At 61.0% G+C, this 23,253-nt stretch overlaps 3 protein-coding genes across 4 annotated transcripts; 1 reads left to right on the top strand and 2 right to left on the bottom strand.

Moving 5' to 3' along the window:
• Positions 1-1,057: 1,057 nt before the first annotated feature.
• On the bottom strand, positions 1,058-7,374 carry SRPX2 (sushi repeat containing protein X-linked 2). The gene is made up of 11 exons (XM_054289444.1): positions 7,222-7,374; positions 5,547-5,658; positions 3,806-3,889; positions 3,528-3,719; positions 3,247-3,423; positions 2,464-2,590; positions 2,255-2,376; positions 1,970-2,149; positions 1,729-1,862; positions 1,538-1,659; positions 1,058-1,238 (listed from the first exon to the last, which is right to left on the bottom strand). The coding sequence occupies exons 1-11, from the start codon at positions 7,372-7,374 to the stop codon at positions 1,058-1,060; spliced, it is 1,584 nt and encodes a 527-aa protein (XP_054145419.1).
• On the top strand, positions 7,357-12,639 carry TSPAN6 (tetraspanin 6). Of its 2 annotated transcripts, XM_054289738.1 has the most exons (8): positions 7,357-7,459; positions 7,551-7,739; positions 8,141-8,215; positions 8,844-8,942; positions 9,166-9,321; positions 9,961-10,044; positions 11,717-11,816; positions 12,004-12,639. In XM_054289738.1, exons 1-7 carry the CDS (start codon positions 7,373-7,375, stop codon positions 11,783-11,785), a joined length of 759 nt encoding a protein of 252 aa, XP_054145713.1. In that variant the 5' UTR covers positions 7,357-7,372; the 3' UTR covers positions 11,786-11,816; positions 12,004-12,639. The 2 variants fall into 2 exon arrangements, with proteins under 2 accessions (XP_054145713.1, XP_054145714.1); XM_054289739.1 differs by lacking the exon at positions 8,141-8,215.
• An 851-nt stretch (positions 12,640-13,490) lies between these two features.
• TNMD (tenomodulin) lies at positions 13,491-21,963 on the bottom strand. Its single transcript, XM_054289819.1, has 7 exons — positions 21,892-21,963; positions 21,649-21,783; positions 18,262-18,402; positions 17,367-17,468; positions 15,526-15,679; positions 14,214-14,386; positions 13,491-13,827 (listed from the first exon to the last, which is right to left on the bottom strand). The coding sequence occupies exons 1-7, from the start codon at positions 21,937-21,939 to the stop codon at positions 13,618-13,620; spliced, it is 963 nt and encodes a 320-aa protein (XP_054145794.1). The 5' UTR covers positions 21,940-21,963; the 3' UTR covers positions 13,491-13,617.
• Positions 21,964-23,253: the final 1,290 nt, after the last annotated feature.

Below are 23,253 nucleotides of genomic sequence, written 5' to 3'. Positions count from 1 at the left end.
GAGCCACGCTCGCTGCACAGCCTGCCAAGGCAGCCAAACAGGTGTTGGGCTTTTTTCTTATACTTTAATAAACATGACCTTCTCTAACAGGCTTGGGCAGAAAGTCTTCTCGGCCGAGCTTCGTTTAAAGCTTCATTTTCCCCTTGTCATGAGCCTTGTACTGGATTTCAGGCTGAACTGCAGTTCGTGTGAGCCCTCCCTTCTTCTGCCCCGGGCAAAATGCTTTTAAATGTCATTGTGTTTTTATTTCTTCCCATTCTTTTTTCTACCACCTGGTTCCAGAGTCTGCTCTCTGCTTGTCCTCTCCACCCCGTTCCCCATGCCCAGCCCAGCCCCAGCTGCAGCACTGGGTGGATGGAGCTGTGTGGGGTCAGCCTGGGGGGTTTGGGGATTGTGGTCTCCAGGAAACATTTGTTCCCCAGGCCTCTCAGCGACACACGTGCCAGCACTGACTTTTTATACAAATCTATTTATTTCAACTTCATATTCTACTGCCAAAGCAGTTCCCAGAAAGGGTTCCCCGTGGGTGGTGGCAGAGGGAGGGAGTGCCAGGGGCGATGGCAAGCCCTTGAGGGTGGGCTGCACGCTGGCTGGCTGCTCTGGGCTCTGCTGAGCGTGGGGCCATTGGCTTTTAATCAGGGCTTTCAGAGTGGGGGGCATCGTGTCCAGGTCGTGCACAGGGTGAGCTGTGGCGAGGCTGAAGCTGCTGTGCTAGAGGCTGTGGCGCTGCTGGCTGGCCTGCCCTGCCTGCCCTGCCATGCTCCTGGCTCCCCCCTGCCCTGGATTCGAGCAGGGACCTCCAGTGTCTCCCTGGAGGGTCCTGTTGGGCTGAACCATGGCCCAGCTGGAAACAGCTCCTGGCCTGGGCAGGGGGACACTGCTGGCACGCAGCCCCTGCTCTGGCCCCGGGCAGGGGGACACTGCTGGCACGCAGCCCCTGCTCACCTGTGTGTGCCAGAGCAGCCAGGGAGGGCTTCCCCTGCCCCGAGCCCCCTGGCACCCTGCTCCTGCTCTGCAGCGGGCACTGGGAGAGCACTAGGGCGGTGTCCAGGGCGGGTCACTCGCAGGGGTCCCCGCTCTGTGCCCGCCGCGCCGCCTCCCGCTCGCTCAGCAGGTACGTGTCGATGAACACGAACAGCTCGTCGGGGCTCACCGGGGCGATGTAGCGCTCGCGGTCCGTGCCCGCCTTGTCCAGCAGCACGGCGTTGAAGTGCGAGCGTGTGAGGTGCAGGTAGCGCCTGCAGGTGCGAGGGGTGGCTGCTCAGGGCGCTGAGCCTGCCCGCCTCGCAGCCACGCTCAGGCCCTCCTGCAGTGGGGCTCCCATCCCTCCCCGGGGGCTGGGAGCGCTGGGGAGCTCTGGTGCCGCTGCATTCAGGCTGGCGGGGGTTCCCCTGCTGCACGAACCCTCCGGTGCAGCACAAAGGGGCCGTTCGTGAGCCCAGCTGCCACCTCGTGCTTAGCCATCGCTAGAGGCATTCCCGTTCCCCGTCCCCTGGAACAGCCACCTGGCTGTGCAGGACGGCCCCGCCTGCCCTACCTGAGCTCCTCGATGATGCCCAGGGACAGCCGGTGCTCCCGGATGCGCCCCACCTCGTGCGGGGGCTGTCCCAGCAGCTCCACGGTGGTGACGTGCCGCAGGTCCAGCCCGCAGGCGGCTTGCTGCGGAGGGGGCAGTGAGGGGCGCTGGCTGTGCAGCTGGCCCGGGGGGCGGCAGGAGGCTCTGCTCACCTGCAGCATGGACATCTGCATCTTGTAGTAGCGGTTCGAGGGGTCGGGGGCCGAGATGACCAAGAGGCGGCGCTTCTCGTGGAACTGATCCAGCAGGCTGGCGGCCGAGCTCACGTCCGTGTTGATCTGCATGGCTGGGGCACGACACGAGCGCGTGGGGAGGCGCCACGGTGCCCCCCGTCACCCCTCGGACCCACAGGGCAGCGCCCAAAGCTCTGCCCGAGTCCTGCCCTACACTTACGGGCGCAGAGGGGCTGGGAGCCCGTCCACTGCTGGCTGGACTGGCACACCCGCAGGGAGGTGCCCTGCCGCTCGAAGCCCCCGTCGCACAGGTACTCGCAGGTGGCGCCGTAGTTGTTGCCGTCGGAGGTGCAGGAGATGTACCCGTTCTGCGGGGGCTTGAGGACAGGGCAGCGCCTCACTGCGGAGGGAGAAGGTGCCTGAGGGTGGGCGCGGGGTGCCCTGCAGCGGCACCGGTGCAGGCTGCAGCCGGGGCAGCCCCGAGGGCCTCCGGCAGCGCTCTCACCGTGGACGCGGATGCTGAACTTGCAGCTGGCGCGGTTGTAAGCCTGGTCGTGGGCGGTGTAGCGGATCACATGCTCTCCTGCCGGGAACTCCGAGCCGGGCTCCGGGCCCCGCAGCGTCACCCTGACCCAACGGACGGGTTTGTGCATCGGCACCCCGGGTACAGCCTGCAGCCCCCGCTGGCAGTGCCCGCAGCATGCCCGCCCTCACCTCTTGATGACACCGTCAGCAGAGTCCCTGACCCGGGGCGGGTCCCAGTACACGGTGGCCGTCAGCTTGCCCGGCTCTGCTATGCGCTCCCGGGAGTCTGGGCAGCGGATCTTGGGAGGCTCCAGGTCTGTCAGAGGGAGAGAGGGATTCATGGAACCTGTGGGCGCCCTGGTTGAGCCATGACAGCGGTGTTGAACCACCCCAAAGCCTCGGAGCCACCCGGAGCTGCTGTAAAACCAGCGCTGAGTGCCCCAGTCCGGGCTGGTGCCCGTGCTTCAGGGCTAACGACACTGCGGGGACAGGGACAGGGCTCCCGAGGGAGGGAGGTGCAGAAATGTCCGGGTTGGCTGTGGGGTGACACCTGCAGACACCCCAGGCACGGGTGATGAGCTCCTGCATGCCCCAGCAGCGTGGGGTGAAAACTCACCTACACAGGGTGAGGATTCACTACACGGGGTGAGGATTCATCTACACGGGGTGAGGATTCACCTACACAGGGGGTGAATTCACCGACACGGGGTGAGGATTCACCTACACAGGGTGAGGATTCACCTACACAGGGTGAGGATTCACCGACACGGGGTGAGGATTTATCTACACAGGGTGAGGATTCACCTACATGGGGTGAGGATTCACCTACACGGGGTGAGGATTTATCTACACAGGGTGAGGATTCACCTACACAGGGGGTGAATTCACCTACACAGGGTGAGGATTCACCTACGCGGGGTGAGGATTCACCTACGCGGGGTGAGGATTCACCTACACGGGGTGAGGATTTACCTACACAGACTGGCTCGCTGCCGCTCCAGCGCCCATCCTCCATGCAGACGCGGCTCCGGTCGCCCTCCAGCTGGTAGCCGGGCTGGCAGGTGTAGTCGCAGCGGGAATCCATCTGCACGCCCGCCGAGCACACGTAGGAGCCCCGCAGCACGGCGGGCAGCACGTGGCACCGGATTTCTGGGATGGAGAGAGCAGAGAGGGCGGGGAAGCGGCTGCGGGCCGTGCGGGCGGGCAGAGCCGCAGGGCCGGGTGCCGTGGGGATGCCGGCAGGACACACTCACGTCGGCAGTAGGCCATCCCCGACCAGTGGCGGCTGGGCAGGCACCGCACGGCGCTCGGGCCCACCAGGCGGTAGCCGCGGGCGCAGCTCAGCTCGCAGCGCGTCCCCAGGCTGCTGCGGTACGAGCTGCCCCGCGGGGAGTAGCAGGCGGCCTCTCCGCGGTGGATGCTGAGCGTGGCGCACCACTGGGGCACTGCGGGAGAGCGGGCGGCTGACGGAGCGATCCGCCGTGCCTCGGTGTCCCCGCGAGGACGCAGAGGATGGGCTGGGCGCGGTTACCTCGGCGGTAATCCAGGGCGGGCTCAGGCGGGGGCTCCTCCGCGTACACCTCGTTGGTGTGGCTCTCCAGGTAGTAGCCGGAGCCTGGCGGGAAGGAAGAGACGAGCAGGCTGCGGGGCAGCTCATGGCTGCAAAACGTCCCGCGGCTGCCAAGGAGCAATCCCAGCCCCGGGCAGAGCCTGTCCTTGGGGCTGCTGTCAAGGGTTAAAGCGGGCAGACGGGAGCGCAGTTCCCGGTGGCACGGAGGGCGCTGGCACCAGCCGCAGACTAAACAGCGGCAGCCGCGGTTGTGGCAGGAAACGGGCGCTGGCGCGGAGCGGGCTGGCACCGACCCCCAGCTTCTGCTGCCGGGAACCCCTCCACCGCTCCCATGGCACCGCCGCTGCCACGGGGCATCCCCAGGGAGGGAAGGAAGCTGCTCCTTCTTGCCCTTATCTGCCCTTGCCTGCCCTTTCCTGCCTTTACCTGCGCTTTCCTGTCCTTTCCTGTCCTTCCTGCCCGTCCGCTCACCCAGGAAGGGATGGCGAGCCCTCTGCCCGGCCGGGGGCTGCTGGGGGTGCCCGTGCTTTAGGGGAGGATGGAGCCGCTGGAGGGGCTGGGCCGGAGATGCGGGCCCCTGGCCAGCCGTGCTGCGCAGGGGGCCTGAGGACAGCCCCGTGCCATCCTTGCGGGCCGCCCTGTCCCCTCACGGGCACGGTGCTCGCGGTGGGGAGGGGGCCGTGCAGGGGCCAGGCTGCCGTCCTTGCCCGCGGCCCCTCGGCGCCTCGGCCGGCCGCGGCATTCCCCAGCACTGAGCTCACGTTTCCGCCGCCTTTCCGCCGGCCCCCGCCGGCGCTGCCCCCTCCTCGCCGCCCGCCCGGCGCTGCCCTGGGCACGGGGATGCTCGTTCTGGGCACCCCCAAAGGCCGCAGGCCCGCCGCGCCTGCACCGTGTCCCCCCGTCCCTGCCCCGTTTTGGGAAGGGGATATCGCCGGGGGCAGCCCGAGCAGGAGCCCTCCCGTCACGGGCAGGAAACTCCATGACGGATCTTCCCAAAGTGAACTTGACTGTGGAGCGGCTCCCCCGAGCCCGCCCGTTCCACAGCGCCTTTATCCAGCTGCCCGTGCACGCTGCCGTGGTTCCTCGGGGAGCAGAGGGGAGGGACGGCGCCGTGGGGATGGATCCGTGGCCTGGGGAGCGAAGTTGTTTGCGGGGAGGCTGCCAAGACTCCGGCCGGGGCCTGGGGACAGAGTGCAGCGTGTCCCCGCAGCAGATGTGCTATTTAACGGCGATGTTCCCTTCCTCTGCCAGCGCTGCCTTTTCCTTCTCACCTGGGGCCAGCTCAGCCCCGCAGGAGCATCCCCAGGCGTGCTGCAGCATGGCCAGGGAGGGGATGGGAGCAGGGAGGGGAAATCACCCCAAACAAGGCCCGTGAGCTGCTCGCCCAGCCATGGGTTGTTCGGGAGTGTGGGCTCGGGCCAGCGCACATCTGCGGCCCCGCGGGAGCCGGGAGGCAGCGGCGGGCGGGCTGTGAGGAAGGCAGGCTGGCGTTCTGCTCCTCCCTGGGTGCCTGCCAGCACCCCCTCGGTTCCTGCCCGTACCCACGGCTCACCCGCACAGCCTCCCCATTCCTCGGGCACCGATGCTCCCCCGGCACCGCCGTTCCCGGGCTCCCTCCACCCCTTCCCAGCCCTCAGCAGGAGCGGAGCCGCGCACGCCGCCACCCCCGGGAGCCCGCGGTGCCCACGGTGCCCGCACTCACCTTCGTGCCACGTGGATGCCACCAGCCTGGCGAGGGCCAGCAGCAGCACCGGGGCTGCCATGCCGCGCTGGGCTGCCCCGCGCCGTGCCGGGGCCGGGAGCGGCCGCGGGCCCTGGCGGGGATGGAGCGGGGCTGGAGGCAGGGGACGCCCCCTCGGCCGCCTTGTCACCGCACAGAGGTCTGGCCCTCCTGCCTGGCCGCTCCGCTTCTGCCGAGCAAACTTACTGTCCCCCTTGGCTGCCCATCCCCAACATTCAAAAGCCGTGAGTCAGGCCCAAAATGATGAGATTGTAAAAAATAGTAAATCCCGGGATCGCCCGTTTTGCGACGCGCCTCCTGCTTCTCCGGGGCTTTAAAAAGTTGTAAGAGGCTTTCTCCTGCGAGCAGAAGAGCCAGGAGCCTGTTTGCACACAGGAGAGAGCCAAGCCGAGCCCGTGCCAGCCCTGACGGGCTCCGGGAACGCGGGGCCTGCAGGGGCGAGCAGCAAACCGCAGGAGCCGGGTCCCCTTTCCCACCTCCTGCCGGAGAGAGGGAGGGGAGGAGTGAGGGAGGGAGGAGAGACCCCGCTGCAGACGGAAGGCTCCGAGAAAAGCGCTTCCAGCTGGGGTCTGTTCCCTGCCGCAGCCCGGGCCCCGAGGAACAGGGACCGCAGCGCTTTGTCAGGGGCCGCTGGGGTCGGGCAGGAGCCGGGCATGGGGCTGGGCACCGCGGGGCAGGGAGAAGCGAGGGATGGACTGGCACGGACAGGCAGGAGCTCTCCGTGGGGTGTGCCAGGGGGGACGCGCTGCTCTCTCAATGGGCTAATTAATTAGTGGAGGCCAGGCAGGGAGCGCGCTAATTAATGACTGTCCGGGCAGGAGAGGGCAGCCGGGGGGGGCTGCTGCTGCCGGGGAGGGGAGCCCGCAGCCCCCCGCAGCCCCCGCCGGCCGGGGACACCCCGGCAGGGCTCAGCCCACGGAGCCCGGCGCTGTTGGTGCCATGTGCCGGGCGCGGGGTGGCTGTCCCGCTGGACACCTGGACACGGCGTGGGACACGGCAGGGCTGCAGCAGGAGAGCAGGGACTGGCGCTGGCTGGCACCGCGCAGGAGGTGGCACAGGCACGGCACAGGCAGGGGGTGGCACCGTGGAGGCAGGGAATGATGGCATGGGTCGGGCAAGGGATGGCACGGGGTGGCACGGGACAGGCGGGAGGTGGCAGCGGGTGGCGCCAAGCAGGTAGGAAGTGGCATGAGGCAAGCAGGGGGTGACACCGGCAGGCGGTGACACGGGGGAGGCAGTGGGTGGCACAGGAGAGAGGGTGACACGGGCTAAGCAGGGAGTGGCACTGGACAGGAGGTAGCAGGGATAGTTACGGGGTGGCACGGGCTAGGCAGCAGATGATACCGGACAGGCTGTGACAGGGGAGGGACAGGCGGGCGGTGACACCAGGCAAGGGGGTGTCACAGGACAGAGGATGGCCCGGGACAGGCGGTGTCACAAGACAGATGTGTAATAGGACAGGGGGTCACAGCAGACAGGGGGTGACAGTGGATAGGGGATGTCACAGGACAGGGGGTGACAGTGGATAGGGGGTGACAGGGGACAGTGGTGTCGCAGGACACGAGGTGGCCCCTGACAGTGGTGGCCGGGGCGCCCTCTGCTGGCGGAGGGGCGCAGAGCACGGCGCCGCCGGTACGCTCGGCCGTTTCCGTGAGCGCTCGGCTCCCTCCGGCTGGGGGCGGGCCGGGCCCGTGCGGGGGCGTGTCCGGGGCGTGTCCGGGGCGTGTCCGGGCGTGTCGCGAGGCCCCGCCCCGGCCCGCCCGTGCCGCAGCCGCCCCGTGTCGGCCATGGCGTCCCCGTCGCGGCGGCTGCAGACCAAGCCGGTGATCACCTGCCTCAAGAGCGTCCTGCTCACCTACACCTTCGTCTTCTGGGTGAGCGCCCGCCCGCCCCTTCCCCCGCCGCGGCTGCGCCGCCCTGTCGCGATAGTCGCGAGCCACCGCGGCTTTCCCTTCTCCCCGCCAGGTGTCGGGCATTGTGCTGCTGGCCGTGGGCATCTGGGGTAGGGTGAGCCTGGCCGTCTACTTCTCCCTGCTGGACGAGAAAGCCACCAATGTCCCGTTCGTGCTGGTGGGCGCTGGCACCGTCGTCGTCCTCCTGGGCACCTTCGGCTGCTTCGCCACCTGCCGCGGCAGCACCTGGATGCTCAAGCTGGTGGGTGGCCTGGGACACGGCGGGATGGAGCCCCCTCCTCTCCTGATCCATCCCGACCCGTCCTGATCCATCCCCAAACACCCCGTCCTATTCCTGCCTGGTCCCATCCCTGCCCTGCCCCGTCCCGTCCTGTCCTACCCCATCCTGTCCTCCTCCTGTCCCATCCCGTCCCATCCCATCCCATCCCATCCCATCCCATCCCATCCCGCCCCATCCCATCCCATCCCGCCCCATCCCATCCCATCCCATCCCATCCCATCCCGCCCCATCCCGCCCCATCCCATCCCATCCCATCCCATCCCGCCCCATCCTCCCCTCCTCCACTCTCCCCTCCTGTCCCATCCCCTCCTGTCCTGCCCCATCCCCTCCATCCCCTCCCATCCCATCCTTTCTGCCCGCAGTATGCCATGCTCCTGTCCCTCATCTTCCTCATCGTCCTGGTGGCCGCCATCGTGGGGTTCGTCTTCAGGCACGAGGTGAGTGTGGGTGGTCACTGCCGTCTCCCAGTGCTGCACAGTGAGTTTGATGCTGCTTTTGCCCCAGTGTCACCGAGGGACAGAGGGGCTGCCTGGGAGCGGTGCTTAGCTTGGCAAAGATAGGGTTAAACCAGCGCAACGAGCAGCTTGGTCCCTGTAAGGACCCAGAAGGAGCAGCCTGGGTGCGGGGTCAGTCCAGCACAGCACCTTGTCCCTCCATCAGGACAGGCAGAGTAGCCCTGGACCGTAATTTCTGGCTTTGGTCTATCTTCTGCAATGATTTCAGTAATTAAAGCTCCTGCGAGGGTTTCTGTGCCTGCTTGGGAGGGCGCTGGCCCGGTGCAGCTCCTTGTTATTACACACAGCATCCCTGCTGCCACGGTGCACCCAGCCTGCCCTCTAATCCAGCCTCTAATTGCCCGTGCTGGGAAATGGCTGCTGGCCACGGCCGGAGTCACTGCTGCCATCGGGGGTGACTAACGTGGGATGGGAGGGACAGCAGGGACAGCAGGACAGGGCAGGAGGGACAGCAGGGACAGCAGGGACAGCAGGGCAGGGCAGCAGGGACAGCAGGGGCAGCACTGTGGGGCAGCAGGGACAGCAGGGCCCTGACACCTCTGTCCTACAGATAAAGACCAGCTTTGAGAGCAACCTGGAACTGGCCTTGAAGGACTACAATGCAACTGCAGATCCACACAGCGAGGCCGTGGACACCATCCAGAGAACGGTGAGAGCCCCAGGTGGGGATGGGAGAGAGCCCCTGGCTGCCAGCAGGTGGGAATGCTGCTCTGGCTCAGGGCATCCCCTCTGGCCTCTGTGGCACCAGCATCCCCTCACAGGCTTTGGAATTTGGCAGATGTTGGTGGGATGGGGGAGCCGTGGCAGTGGTGGGGGAGCAGGGCTCGGTTCCCTGGTGTGACCAGGCTCCCCACATGTGCTTCCCACTCCAGCTGCACTGCTGTGGAGTGCAGAACTATTCTGACTGGGAGAAGACGGAGTACTTCAGCCAGAGGGGCATCCCCCGCAGCTGCTGCAAGAACCAGGACGACTGCTCCGAGCAAGATCTCAAAGACCCAAACAAGGCCCAGCTCAAAGTGTTTGTGAATGTAAGTTAAGCTCAGAAAAACCTGCCTGCTGCTCCTAGAGGTGGGAAGGGCAGGGATGGGTGTGTGCAGGGGGCCAGTCTGTCCCTGGCAGACTGGAAAGGACAACTGCCCTATTGATGCTGATGTTCAGTGCCCCAGGGACTCCCCTGGAGTGGGTCAGGGTATGGAATCCTCCCTTCTGTCTGAGGTTTCCTCACTCCTTCCTTCAAGGTCAGGGCCCAGGCAGACCCAAGCTCTGGCCTCTGGGGATGTGTGATTTGAAGAACAGGTGAGCAGGGAAGCAGCTGCCCAGTGAAGTTTGTTTCAGCAGTGCTGCCATCTCTCTCCCTTGGGTGCAAAGTCCTGACCCGGCGCTGAGGGTGTGTGACCTCATCCTCGGGGATGGTTGGGTGATGCAAGGGCTCCTGTGATGAGTCACCTGGCTGGGGCTGGGAGCAGCCCGAGGGCAGTGCTGCCCTTGATAAGGCATCTGGGCTGGGGCAGGGGAATGGCAGTGCTGGGGCCTGGCAGGAGGGGTGAGCCCAGACCCCCCTGCTGCCTGCACAGGAGCATCTGCCCCTGCAGCTGTGGGGAGGAGCTGCTCTGTGCCCCTGGGCTGGAAGGCACTGCATCCACGTGCTTGCTTGGCTTCCTCTGCAGGGCTGTTTTTTCCTGGTAACGTCAACAATGGAGTCCAAGATGAGCGTTGTGGCCGGAATCTCCTTTGGCATCGCTTGTTTCCAGGTAAATCTCCTCGTCTGGCTCGGGAGGAGGGCAGGGTGAAGCCAGCACGTCTCCAGAGGGATTTCATTTCAGTGCAAAGTCTGGTGTGTACAAAGGGCTGGTTTCAGCCAGGGAGGAGCAGCCACTCTGTGGATTCCCCTTGCATTCAGCCTGACTGCTGTGCAGGCCCCGGTCTCTACACCCAGGGCTGAAACTCCAGCTCTGTTTCCTTGAGGGCAGGTTCATTATTATTATTGTCTCCTCTCTGAAACAACAGACTCCAAGAAAACACAAACGGAGATGGCTGAACTCTGTGCCTGCTGTTGGCAGGGATCAGATCTGTGCCCTTCCTTTTCCAACCCACCCTCACTGTTATTGGGGGTGTTTGGCATCACTCTTGTGTGGTGGGGTCACCATGAGTGCCAGTGTGGCACTGCTTGTGCTGGTGACCTCCCTACCCTGCCCTGTGCCCTGTCCTGCAGTGTCTCCTTCACCTTCCCGTGCAGGGCACTGCCTGCAGCAGCAGCAGCAGCAGCAGCAGCAGCAGCAGCAGCAGCAGCAGCAGCGTGCTGGCCAGCCCCAGCCCCAGCCCCAGCGCCAGCCCCAGAGCTCTGTCCCGGCAGGAAGCAGGAGGCCCCTGCCCCCAGTCCCGAGGTGCTGAGGGCTTTCCTGGCTGCAGGATGTGCAGCTGGCCCTGCTCCAGCTGCACTGGGCCAGCCTGCTGGGCTCTGGGCTGAGCAGGCAGCCCTCGTTTGGAGGGGCTCACACTCTGCCTCCCCTTGGCCCGGCACCCAGCGGCTGTGGTGTGAGCATCAGGGTGCTGCTGCCTGGGGCTGGGGACAGGAACCTGTGAGGTGCTCAGCTGTATGAGCCTGTCACTGTGTGTTTTCTGTGCAGATGGGCTGGACTGGGGAGAGGTGGGAGCCTGCAGCTCGTGGTACTGAGGGCTTTGGGAGAGCCCGAGCTGCTCCGCTGTGCCCGCTGCTCCCCGCTCCTCTCCAGCTGGCTCTGGGCTCACTGAGATGTGCCTGATTCACCAGTGCTGACCTGCACACACACTCCCAGCTGCAGCATTGTCTCAGCTGATGGCAGGCTTGGGCATTGTCACCAGTTCCTGGCTTTTATTGCCCCTTCCACAAGCTTGGCTGGGTCACGCCTCAGACAGGGAGCTGATGTGCCTCTAACCTGGCTTGTGGAGGTCCCAGTCATGCAGGGTCTGGCCCTGGAGCCTGCACAGGTGCTGGGAGGCTGCGTTGTGATAACAGGGCACGTATGATAGCAGTACCCTCCTGATGGGAGAGCAGCAGCCTTGCTTCCCCAGCGTCCTTGCAGCAGGGAGAGGTGCTGCCATTCTCCAGTGGCTGTGCAATTGGCCGTGACGCTGCTGGTACCTGTGTAATCTCTGCAATCACCATAAAACAGTCAATGCTTCGTGAAGCAGCTTATAATGGGATGGGACCTGGGGCATCTCTAGTGAGGAGCTTGTTTAGTTGGTGTGCAGGGATCCTGTGCTTCGGCACTGTCGGTGATTCTGAGGCAGGGTGCAGCAGCCTTGTGGTGGTTTGCAAACCCCACTGTCCATCCTTGGATTTCATAAAGCCCTGGATCAGTCTGTCAGGTTTTCTCCTGAAAACACCTCTCCCTGCTTTTGGCTGCCTCTGACATGCAGGGTTTGTTTTTTTCTCTTTTTCAGTTGATTGGCATCATCCTGTCCTGCTGCCTGTCCCGGTACATCACCAACAACCAGTATGAGATGGTGTAGCTGGCCCCCAGGGCTCTGTGCCTGTGGCTGGGTATGTCTGTGAGCCTGGGGGCTGCTGCTGGTCACCCATGGGGTGGGGGTACCACGTGTGGGGGGTTTGGGGTTAGAGGGCACCTGCAAAACCAGGTCTGCCGTGCCTTTGACCCCGTGCCATTTGAGCCTGTGTATAAATCCATGTAAATCCATCCTGCCTGCTAACACTCTCTGTGTGATTGCAGGGAATGGCTGGGGAGGATGCCTCCACCTCAGGTGTTCCCCTGGATGCCACGTCGTGAAATCTTGCTTTGAACTGACTGATCTTCTTCTCAACTAGCTCACAGAAGGGAGTGCAGCAGCTGTCCTGCTGCACTCGGGGACTTGTCCTGACACTACTCTGCTGTGCCACTGCCTGGGTGATAACTGGTGTGGCTGCGGTGGCTGCAGCCCGAGTGCCACCCTGTGCTGAGCTGTCTGTGCTGCTTCAGCACAGCTCCCGGGTGTCCCAGTGCTCATCTTCAGTGCCTCCACTGGGAAAGGGGTGCTCCCCCTTGCCTTGGGCAGCCCCTGGACACCCCCTCACTCTCCAGACACAGTTGTTCTTGAGACAGGGCTGTTAAACTCAGTCCTGCCTGCCTGAAGCCTTGGCTCAGCAAGGTTGTTGCCAAGCTGCCTCCTCCCTGTCTGGGTTTTATATACTTTTTTATAGTTGTACTTCTTTAAGGACGGGCTGTAGTGGTTCTTGTAAGCTGTAGTGAGGTTTGGTGATGTAGCTCCTGGTGCCTTTACCTTGGTAGGTGTCCTTGCACCGATTCAGCTGTGACTTGATTGTCAGTATTATATGCTGCTTCAACTCATTTTATGTATTGAGTAGAATTCTTTTTTGTCCCCAGACACAATAAATATTAAGATATTTTACTCTATGAAACCTCCTTGACTTTTCTTTTCATGTCCTGGAAATTCCTCTGCTTGAAGAACAGCAAATCCCCCCAGGCTGATCTGCTCACTGTGGGCCAGCCAGGTACCTCTGGCCACTGCAGTTTGCATTCCTCCAATGTGCACTGGTGCACTTCTGCCTGCAAATAACTTCTGTAATTGAATTTTCTTCATAACAGCCGTTGTGTAACAGTGCTGGAGCAGAGGGCCTGGAGCTCCCCAGCCCAGGAGCAGGGTGAGTAACTTCAGCCCAGTGTGAGCCATGCTTGGCCTGCTGGCTTGGAGCAAAGGGCAGGGCAGTGCCAGGCCCCAGCTGCTCCCCAGGGCAAGAAATGTGCATGTAAGCTCCTTGTGCCAGCTCCCTGTGCCTGTGCTGGTGGCACCCCTGAGCTGTCGGCAGCTGAACTGAGCTCGGCAGAGCAGGCTGGAACAGGTCAGGCCATGCTGAGCGGCCCCCAGCAGCACCAGGGCCCTCCTCAGGCTGCAGTACACACACTGAGCTCTGGGTGCTCCCGGACGCGGCCCCGCAATCAGATCCCTTCGCAGACCCACCGAGCACCAGACTGACACTAAAGGCCTTCAGTTCTCTTTGCAATCGCTCATACAGGACATTTATTATTGGCCTCTTGCCGCCCAGCCTGGCTCCCGCGGTCCCGCGGGGGCAACGCAGGGTGCGGGATCACGGGCACCGGCTGGCAGGGCTGGAGAATCACCGGGCAGGGTGCGCGATCACCGGGCGCCGGCCGGGCAGGGTGCGGGATCACCGGGCGCCGGCCGGGCAGTGCCCCGCGGCGCTGTCGGTGTGCCAGCGGCTCCTGGAGGCGGGCAGCGGGCACGGCCCGGCTACACCCTGCCCAGCATTGGGCACGGCCCCGCTACGCCCTGCCCGGTTACACCGTGCCCGGTTACACCGTGCCCTGCTACACCCTGCCCAGCATGCGCGCGATCCACCAGTTGCAGGGCATGATGACCCGGCAGATGACCCTGCCGCCCTGGTAGCAGTACGGGTACGGGTGGTAGCCCAGCAGCGGCTCGCACACCCGCCGGCAGTAGCGGTGGGCACGGCGGCACTGGGCACAGCAGTAGCCCAGCTCATCCCACAGAGGGTGGAACTCCAGCCCGTTCTCCGACTGCCGGCAAGAGACGCGGTCAGAGGGGGCTGCGGGGCTGAGGCACCCGGGAGAGGGGACAGGACAACCCCAGGGGAGGAGCAGGGCTCCCCGGGGCCATGGAGACACCCCAGGGCATGCACAGGGCGTCATCATCCCAAGGAGCACAAGCTGGGGCACACGGTGGGCAGGGCAGCCCAGGGTGGGCAGCCCAGGGTGGGTCCCTCACTCAGGCAGGGCAGCCCAGGGTGGGGGTCACTCACTCACTCACTCACTCACTCACTCACATAGGGCAGCCCAGGGTGGGATTCTCTCACTCACTCAGGTAGGGTAGCCCAGGGTGGGCAGCCCAGGGTGGGATTCTCTCACTCAGGCAGGGCAGCCCAGGGTGGGATTCTCTCACTCACGTAGTCATTGACGGGCAGATCCTCCTCGGTGAGCTGCCGTGCCCGACGCTTGGGCCCTGCCCTCGTGTTCTCCTCCAGCTCGTGTTCGTTCCCCCCGTCCAGCCAGCTCTGCCTGTCCATCTGCAGCTCAGGCTCTTCTTCTTCTGCCCCTTCGAGGTTGGCCAGCTCAGGAGCTACAGGGAGAGTCCAAATGTCGCTGTCAATAACCACGGAACAGGGGACAAATGCAGCAGCAGGAATTAATGTCTCTACCAGAATTTGGTGCCAGGGTACACGAAAAGCCCACTGCAAAGCAGAGCTCCATTGCCTCCTGCTGTCACCCAGCCTGGGCAGCGCTGAGGGAGACAATGGCCCATCCATCCGCATGCCCATGGGTGAGAGTGCCCATCTCCTGCGTGGGGCTGTGGGTGTGCAGAAGCACATCCTCCTGCTGGGCTCTGCTGCTGAGGGGTGGGTTTGTAGGGTCCCATCACAGCAACATGATCTGGGGCAGCTCATGCCCAGCTTCAGCTCTCTTAGCTTAGGAAAGAACCGCAGCAGCAAGAATTTCCTTTGCTAGGGAAGGTGCCAGGCAGCCTTGGCACTGCTGTCCTGGCAAAGGCTTTGGATGCACCTTGGCGCACTCACTGAGCCAGGACACTGCTGCAGGGGGGCCCAACAGCAGGGACAAGGAAGCAGAAAGGGGACAGCAGTCGGGGACACCAGCCTCTCTGCACCAGGCAGCTGTGGTGCCCAGCTGCCCTGCAGAGCACAGCTGAGCTGGCCTGTACCTGTGATCCATGCCTTGTGCCTCCGTGGCTGCAGAGCAGAGGGAGTTTGCTCAGCAGGGACTTTTAAACTGCCTCATTGGGCTGGAAGTGGGTTAGAGAGAGCAGGTAATTACAGCAGCACATCTCAGAGGCCACAACCTCTGCGAGGGCTGTGAGGTGAGCAGCTGGAGGTGGCAACCCCGCCGTGTGATTTAGATGCAGATGTCTGCTCGCGCTCTGATGTTCGTGTGGGGACGAGGATTTGGGCGTCCCAGTTTCCAGCAGCGCCGCTTTCTCTGCAGGTACAAGGGATTATTTTTTTTCTCTCCCTTGTTATGAGGAGGGTGGCCACTCTGCAAAGTGCAGGGCGGCGGGGAGCTGGCAGAAACAAGTGCTTTGTGCAGAGGATCTTCAGCCCCTGCTATTACACTGGCCAGGATCTCCTGTGGAGCTCATGCCTGAGATGTACACGAGGCTGTGAAAGTGGGATCCCAGCATGGCACAGAGGGGACATGGCAGAGGGCCACAGGCAGGGCCCTTGGGGAGGAGATGGCTCCTTGTACCTGCTATTGGAGTGGGGTGGATCCAGAAGATGGTCACGTTTTTGCAGATGTCAAAAATTTTGGAGCTCCTCAGGAACTCCTTGTTCTGAATGGGCTTTTCCCCAGGCACCCAGACCACGGACTGCTCAAAGTAGGTGGTGGTGATTTCCTGTCCCTGGAAGAAGAGCAGGACATTACCCTGGTGTGGTGAGACACCTGCCCTTGGCTTAGAGGCACCTCTGCCCTCCCAGAGAGCAGCTGGACCTCACCTGCCTTGGCTCGTGGCGCTCATGGGATGCACATGCAATACCCTGACAGCCCTCACCACCCTGCCCTCCTCTCTTAGTTCATCACCCAAGACCCTTTTCCAGCCCAGTCCCCACTATCTGGAGGAGCCTTTTGGAGCCCCCCTAATCATTTAAAACACAAGATTAAACCACCTCTGCTCTACTTTGCTCCTAGGATTTAATTCCTCTCTCCTTCTGCTGCTGATTTTTTGATCGAACACTTTAATTTACTCCTCACAGAAATTCCTTGCACGGCTGTGTTCAGTAATTTATACCACACGTCTCTGCCGTTGCATTAGTCCATGGTGTGTTTTGGCAGGCACTTAGGGAGGGAGATATATAAAGATTATGGGATGGGTCTGCATGAGCTCTCTGCCAAGGCAACGTTCTCTGTGTTGATGGTGGTAGCCCATGGAGCAACCTGGCAAAAAGCGTTTTTCTCTCCAGAAGGCATCCAGAGCTGTATATCTCTTTTATAGAGTTTTTCCTTACGGCTTTGGGAAGTCACAGGAAGGAGCCAACACAAAGGAGCCAACCCAGTCTGGGTCATTTGTGGAGCCTGGTGGGAGCTGCAGGGTCGGGGAGGTGCTGCCTGCAGGACCTGGCAGCGTGCAGGCTCCAGGAAGACAAGACTGGAGCTTAAATCTACATTTATCTCACCGGCTTTTACATCTCAGCTCCCTACCCGGGGCAATGTTCTGCTACAGCCTGGCAAGTTATATCCCTTTTACGACGGTGGCTGGGAAGATCTATGAGCTTCTTAGGGCATAATCAAAGAATCGGTGTCTGGGAATTTGGGTCATGATTCAGGGAAATGTTTCTGCCCACGCTTCATTTCAAACACGTGTCCTGCTGGCGTTTTATCTGCAGCAGCTTCCCTGGGGGGGATTCAGTCTGCGAATGGGGGGGCAGGAATGGGAAGGCTGTGCCCTGTGCCACCTGCAGGGATGGGGACAAAGGACACTGGTGTCCCTGCAGGCCCCACTGTCAGGGAGGGGTTCAGTCATGGGGCCCACACTCTTCCATGCAGCATGCAAGGCTCCTTGCAGCGGGATGCAGGGCAGTTAAACATGTCAGGAAGCAATCAGGCACATCAGTGGCACAGAGGCCCATGCAGGACAAGGAAATGGCCCCAGCCCGGTGCTTCCCACCTCTCAGGTCTGCATGCCAAGGGTTTTCTCAATTTGCATTTCTTAAACGTGCCTGCTCTTTTAAATCCCTCATTTCTGCCTCATTCTCTTTGCAAGCATGAGGCTCAAATCTTGGGGAAAACAATTTGATTGACTTTTTGGTGCCTGCTAATCCTGAGCTGCCTTACGACCTTTTGACTACAACAGGATTATTGTTCTTGATCTCTGGTATTGTGCTGAGAGGCTTTTGTCTGTTGCTTTCTAATCCCGTCTCTTTTCACTTGTTTTCATAAGCAATCCTCTGAAATAAGATCAGTTTATGAAGCGATCACAACTCATTATTTCTTTATTGCACATCTCTGGGAAGGCGGCAGGGGTGGCAGCCCAATGCCAGGGAGGGCAGTGGGTTTCACAGGGCAGAGGGAGCCCTGCTCCATTCACCTACCTCAAGCTCAGGGATCTTGGCCTCTGTTGTCTCAGGCAGGACTTTGGGCTGAGTTTTGATGAAACATTTCTGAAGTCCCACAAAGAAGATGCCGGTAATTCCCTACAGGATCGAAGCAAACACCCAAAAAGCAGTCAGGGCAGAGAGGAGGATGGATAACCCACTGGAGGCAGGGTACAGCTGGAGGAGGAAGGTTTAGTCATATTTTTCCTGTTGCTATTTTTGTGCCAGTTCCGTTCAGCAGTGCTGCTAAGATGTACTAACAGGTTCTCATAAGGGATATTGCATTTTATGGTTTGGGAGAACTGGGCTTTTTACAAATATTTTAAGGCAGGTAGTCATAAAATTTTACTCTGCTCCTCTTCTCCTGATAACTATCATGAGCTCTCATTATAATAAATAAAAATATGCAGAATAGCATCTGACCGTTATGGTTATATGAACATTCAGCCCCCAGTTCCTGCTAGGTTATTAGCTCAAAATTCTGCCATATGTCACTGCACAGGGTATTTTCCTACAAATTTTAATTAGGTTTCACAGAGAGCCTTCTTCAGTGCCATGAGGTTTTAATGCTCTCCAGACAGACAAATGCACTGGACTCAGATAGACTGATGATCATTGCCTTCCTTTGCAAGGGTAAATCCAATAACTGACTCTGCTTCCAAGATGTATTTCACTGGAACTGAAGCACGCCACTATTAAATACAGGTGGAAGCTCATGTAGATAGCACATCTCCTTTCCTTTGAGAGCATCCCCAGCGTGTCTGGGTCCTGCTGTCCCTGATACAGGAATAAATAGCCCTGGGACTTGCTCTGGGGACTTCAGAGTGTCCTGCAGGAGCCATCAGTCCCTCTGCAGGACTGCAGGGCCTCAGGGACAAGCTGCCACACTCACGTTTTTGAAGTCATGGATCTCCAGGATCTCCTCACTGCCATTCCCGCTGCTGAAGGTCTCTGTCCTGGCCAGGGGGTCAATCTCCATCACAATCTTCTTCTTCTCACCGTTGCTGAAGAACGTGTGCTCCATGTCATAGACCTGGAGGCCAAAGCCACACAGGGGTCTGGTTTCACAGGCTGTCCAGCGGGTGGGCAGGCTGTGCTGGGTGTGTGACCATGGCTCTGGCTGCTCCCTCGAGCCCAGCTGTGAGCCAGAGCAATCACCAGGACAGCAGCTGGGGAGGCAGCTCCCAGGCAGGGCCCGGGCTGGGTGAAAGGCAGGCTGCAGCCAGGACAAGGGGTGTAATTAATGTGTGTCATGCCTGGGAGGAGATGCTGCTCACACACCTGCAGCAGGAGCTCTGCCCCAGCTCAGCCTTGGCCGGTGCTTTCTGTGGCATGAGCCGGGTTACAGCCCAGGCTGGACTGAATTCCCAAACCCACAGGTACTTTGTTCTCCTTCTGCCTGGTCTGCTTGTTGCCCCCTGCATCCCTGGCTGCTGCTCCATCACGGTGTCCCCGGCTCACCTGCTGCACCGCGTCCTCCCCAGCTCACCCGCTCCATCTCTGTGCCTCCTGCTTCTCCCGAAAGGCAGAGGGAAGAGCCTCTCTCTGCCTGGAGGAGATCAAGGACTGCCTGCGGATCAAAGGCCTCCTGGAGGGCTGTTGGCAGCCGGCGGCCCGGCGGGCGCATCCCCGGGGAGCGGCACCAGAGGCGGCAGCGGCAGCGGCAGCGGCAGCAGCGCTCTCCTCTCCCTCTCCTCTCCCCCTCGCACTCGGCAGCCCTCGGTCCCTGCAGAGGCCTGACCCTGCCAGGATGAGGAGCGGCAGATGCTCTTTGAAGCACAAAAACGATCCTGAGAAAAAACGATCCTGCTGGCCCTGGGGAGCCTTGTTTCCCAGATGGAACAGTGCCGCGGGGAAGTCAAAGGGATTCTGCAAATCCCCTCAAGCCCGTGGGGCAGGGAGCAGAGATGGAGACACGGCGATGGGAGAGCCCTGCTCATCCCAGGGCATGGCCATGAACCAAGGCAGGAGATGGAACAGAGATGGAGGCACAGCGAGGGGAGAGCCCTGTTCATCCCATGGCCATGAAACAGGGCAGGAGATGGAGCAGAGATGGAGCAGAGATGGAGACACAGCGATGGGAGAGCCCTGTTCATCCCATTGCCATGAAGCAGGACAGGAGCATGCTGGCCCCACCGGTGAGGGGCAGGAGCTCTGCCCTCAGTGCCAGCCCCCGTTCACAGTCCCGGGTTGCTGCACATCCCTCCCCTTGGGGTTCAGAGCCTCTCAGCAGTGCTCCCAGCATTGGTACCCCCTGTTTGGCCCCCACCTGGGTGCAGAACTGCCCGTGCAGATGGGAACTGATGGGAACACTCAGGCCTGCTCAGAGGTTAGAGGAGGGATGTGTGCCTTGGCAGCCATGGACATCTCCTGATGGTCTGCAGGAAGACTTTGTAAAGACATACAGCTCTCCATGGATTTCATGGTATGGTGAAACAGTCTGAAGCCTACAATGGGTGTAAGGTCGCTGGTTTTGACTGACAAAATGCACACAGTGCCATAAATCACTTCAAGGAGGGCAGGATCCCGGGTGGCACCTTACCTTCAAGTGCCTCTCCATTTACGAGAATGACTTTGGCCAGCACAGCAGCCAGCTAAACCACTCGGGCTTTGCCAGCCCTGCGCTGCTCAGAGAGCTATGAGATGTTTTATAGGGCTAAAGATGACACTTGCTGGTGAGTGGTTGAAATATGTCCCCCTGTGAGGCTGCGATGAGCCCCTCGTTAGCTGAATCATCAGCTCTGCTGGCTGGGACGAGGCTGCTGTGCTGAGGGCAGAGTGTCCAAGGCCACCCCTCAGAGGGACAACTCTTCTTTCAAGCTTTCTTCCACTCTCCAGTTACGTGAAGGAGCTTGAAGGGTTTCATGTCCTTTAAAGGGTTTAATTCCCCTTGGCTGATATCTTTGAGCGTTACCAACGTCCAGCCCCCTCCAGCCTGTTTGTCCTGAGGACTCCTGGGCCAGCTGGAGGAGGCACAGGGACGGGGCAGTGCTGGGCTTGGGAGTGCCTGTGTGCATCCCTGCTGCAGGAACAGCTCTGCTCTCTCCTGACCTCACACACCTCACACCTGCTTCCCTGCCCATCGGGTGCTGCACGGACTCCATCCTCCGCCGGTGAGGACACCCAGGGCTCTGCATGTCCCTGCTGAGGCTGTGCATTGTCTCTGCTTGGAGAAAACCGCCCCTGCAGGGGTTAACAGCCTCTTCCCCTCACGGCTGGCATGACCCCTGTTTTTCTAGGAACAGTAGGGACTTTATAATCGTCTTGGCAGGATTCTGGAGGAACATATGGCTTTTATTGTTTTTCCTTTTCTTTCAGGGGGTATTTATTTCTATTTGCTGATAAGAAGATAAAGTTTCCAGCGAGCAGGGTGCTTCCTTTGCCCGGCAGGAGGGCGGCCTGGCCCGGCTGGAGCTGCTCCAGGACAGTGCAGGGAGCAGAGCGGAGATGCCAGCGTGGGAAAGAGGCTGCCTGGGCTGTGCACAGGAATTTGGAGATGTTCTTGGGAGCCAGCAAACCCCGCTGGTGATGGGGTGCAAAGCGGGGCCTGCTGGATGAGCAGGGAGATTGGAAGGAAGGGAGGATGAGGGGCAGCGGGCAGGCTGTGGGTTTCAAGGTTAAAGGGTGCCCTTGGGGTGTGGGATAAAAGGGTTCTGGCAGCAGTGCCAGGATGCCGGGTAGCAGCGGGCAGAGACGGCTGGGGAGGCACAGACAGAGCGCTCACACAGCGCTGGGCTGCAGCTGGGGATAAGGGAGCCCAATCCTGTTAGCACAGGCTCCTGCAGAAGCTAATCCGTCTCACCGTCCCTCACATTGCAGACACATTAAAGTAAGAAATATAATCCATGACAATCAATCACCGCTGCGTCCTGGCTTTCTCTCCTCTTTATGCGGTGGCATAATGACTTTTCCACCGGTTTCTGGCAAGATAATTGAAATGAAATGGAAAATATTTTCTTACTTGTCATAAAATTTGCTGCCGGTGAAATAAGAGAAACTTTAACTCTTCATGGCGTAGCTCCCATCCCCTGTAATTGTCAACTGGGGAAAGAGCGCGGTGACGGGGGAGAAAACCAGCCTGCACAAAGTAAAAGCTAGTTATGAATAATACAAAGATTTTTAAAAGTCCCACGAATACCTGCGGTCTGAGAAAATGCATTTTGCGAAGTTGCCTGGGTTTTGGAGAGTTGTTAAAAGTTTCAGCGAGCCGAGGGGAGGGGGACAGCTCTGTCTGGGGCAGCGACGCTCTGAGACGCCGGATCGAAGAGTTTTTACTTACTTTTCTGGGCGCTGGGTTCCAGAGGTACCTGACACCAAAAAATATCAGGATGAGGGAGAGGAGCAGCAGGCTGAAGAGGAGTCCGCAGAGCTGGTACCTGGGGCAGCCCTTCTCCCGCGCCTTGGCCGCTTCTGCCTGCGGAGGGGAAAGCGGCGGTGGCCGGGCTGTGCCGAGGGTCCCGGCAGGAGGGACAGCACCCCTCGGGCCGTGCGGGGAGCGGGGACGGGCCGGCCGCGCACTCACGTCCAGAAAGCGGCAGCGCTCCGGGCTGCGCCCCGCCGTCCCTCCCATGGCGTGCGCTCCGTGTGCGAGCGGCCGGCCCGCCCGAGGGGGAGTCACCGAGCGGGGCTGCGCTCGGGGGAGGGCAGGGCCACGGGCACCCCCGGCAGGGACACACACCAGAAATACCAGCTGTCCCCCGCGCCGCTGGCCCCGCCGTGTGTGGCTGTCACACGGTGGGATGGCTGTCACACGGCCGGGGACACGCTTCTGCTGTGATCTGTGCTGCTGCCCCAGCCTGGCCCTTGTGCCAGTGGCTGGAGGTGCCCAGACTGACAGTGCCACATGAGCCTGGGGACAGGGACGCTGCTGCACTGTCCTTGAGTGTGGGGGAACAGCGCGGGAGATGCCAGAGGGGTCCCTGCATGGCAGGGGGACATGGGATGGGAGGGGACACAGGATGGCAGGGGGACACAGGTATAGCAGGGGACACGGGCATGGCAGGGGACATGGCATGGCAGGGGACATGGATCTAGCAGGAGACACAGACATGGCAGGGGACAGTGTGTGCACCCAGGTGTCTGTGTAATGTGTGCAGCCAGGTGAGCAGGGTGTGCCAGGCCATGCACTGTGCCCATGGCCATGCACTGTGCCCACCTGTGCAAGGCGTGCCAGGCCATGCACTGTGCCCACCTGTGCAGGGTGTGCCAGGCCATGCACTGTGCCCATGGCCATGCACTGTGCCCACCTGTGCAGGGTGTGCATGGCCATGCACTGTGCCCATGGCCATGCACTGTGCCCACCTGAGCAGGGTGTACCTGGCCATGCACTGTGCCCACCTGAGCAGGGTGTGCCAGGCCATGCACTGTGCCCACCTGTGCAGGGTGTGCATGGCCATGCACTGTGCCCACCTGTGCAGGGTGTGCATGGCCATGCACTGTGCCCATGTCTGCCATGTGTGCAGCCCATGTGTGGGGTGAGCCCTCAGCTCTCCCTCTCGTGCACAGCCCCACCCCAAAGTTGGCCTAGCCAGGAATTTCCTGACTAATTTTTTTTTCTTTTTTTTTCTATGTTCAAAAATTTCCATTTGTTGAAATGGTAGCGTTTCTTCATGGAAATGAACCCATCTTAAGAAAGGCTTTCAGAAATCCAGCGTGAGGTTTCTGGTCTGAACAGGATGAGGCTCCCTGGTGTAGAAGAGCTGGCATGGACTTTTTTTCCAAGCTGTTTACTCTAATAAAAACCCAAAGTGCATCATGCGCTAATTAAAATTGCACTGAAAAAAGAAAATCCACATCGAATTTTGCTCAGGATGAGAAATGGAGAAAGAAATTGCTTTTAGCAGGTCTGGCACTGGCTTTGTGAGCACTGGGATGTTGCTGCCTG

The sequence above is a fragment of the Melozone crissalis genome, unplaced genomic scaffold, assembly GCF_028551555.1.
Source record: "Melozone crissalis strain CALT ecotype California unplaced genomic scaffold, PUWL_Pcris_2 ptg000068l_1, whole genome shotgun sequence".
Taxonomy (NCBI): domain Eukaryota; kingdom Metazoa; phylum Chordata; class Aves; order Passeriformes; family Passerellidae; genus Melozone; species Melozone crissalis.
The sequence above is the reverse complement of the archived record's forward strand: the minus strand, read 5'-3'. Positions and strand labels throughout refer to the sequence as shown.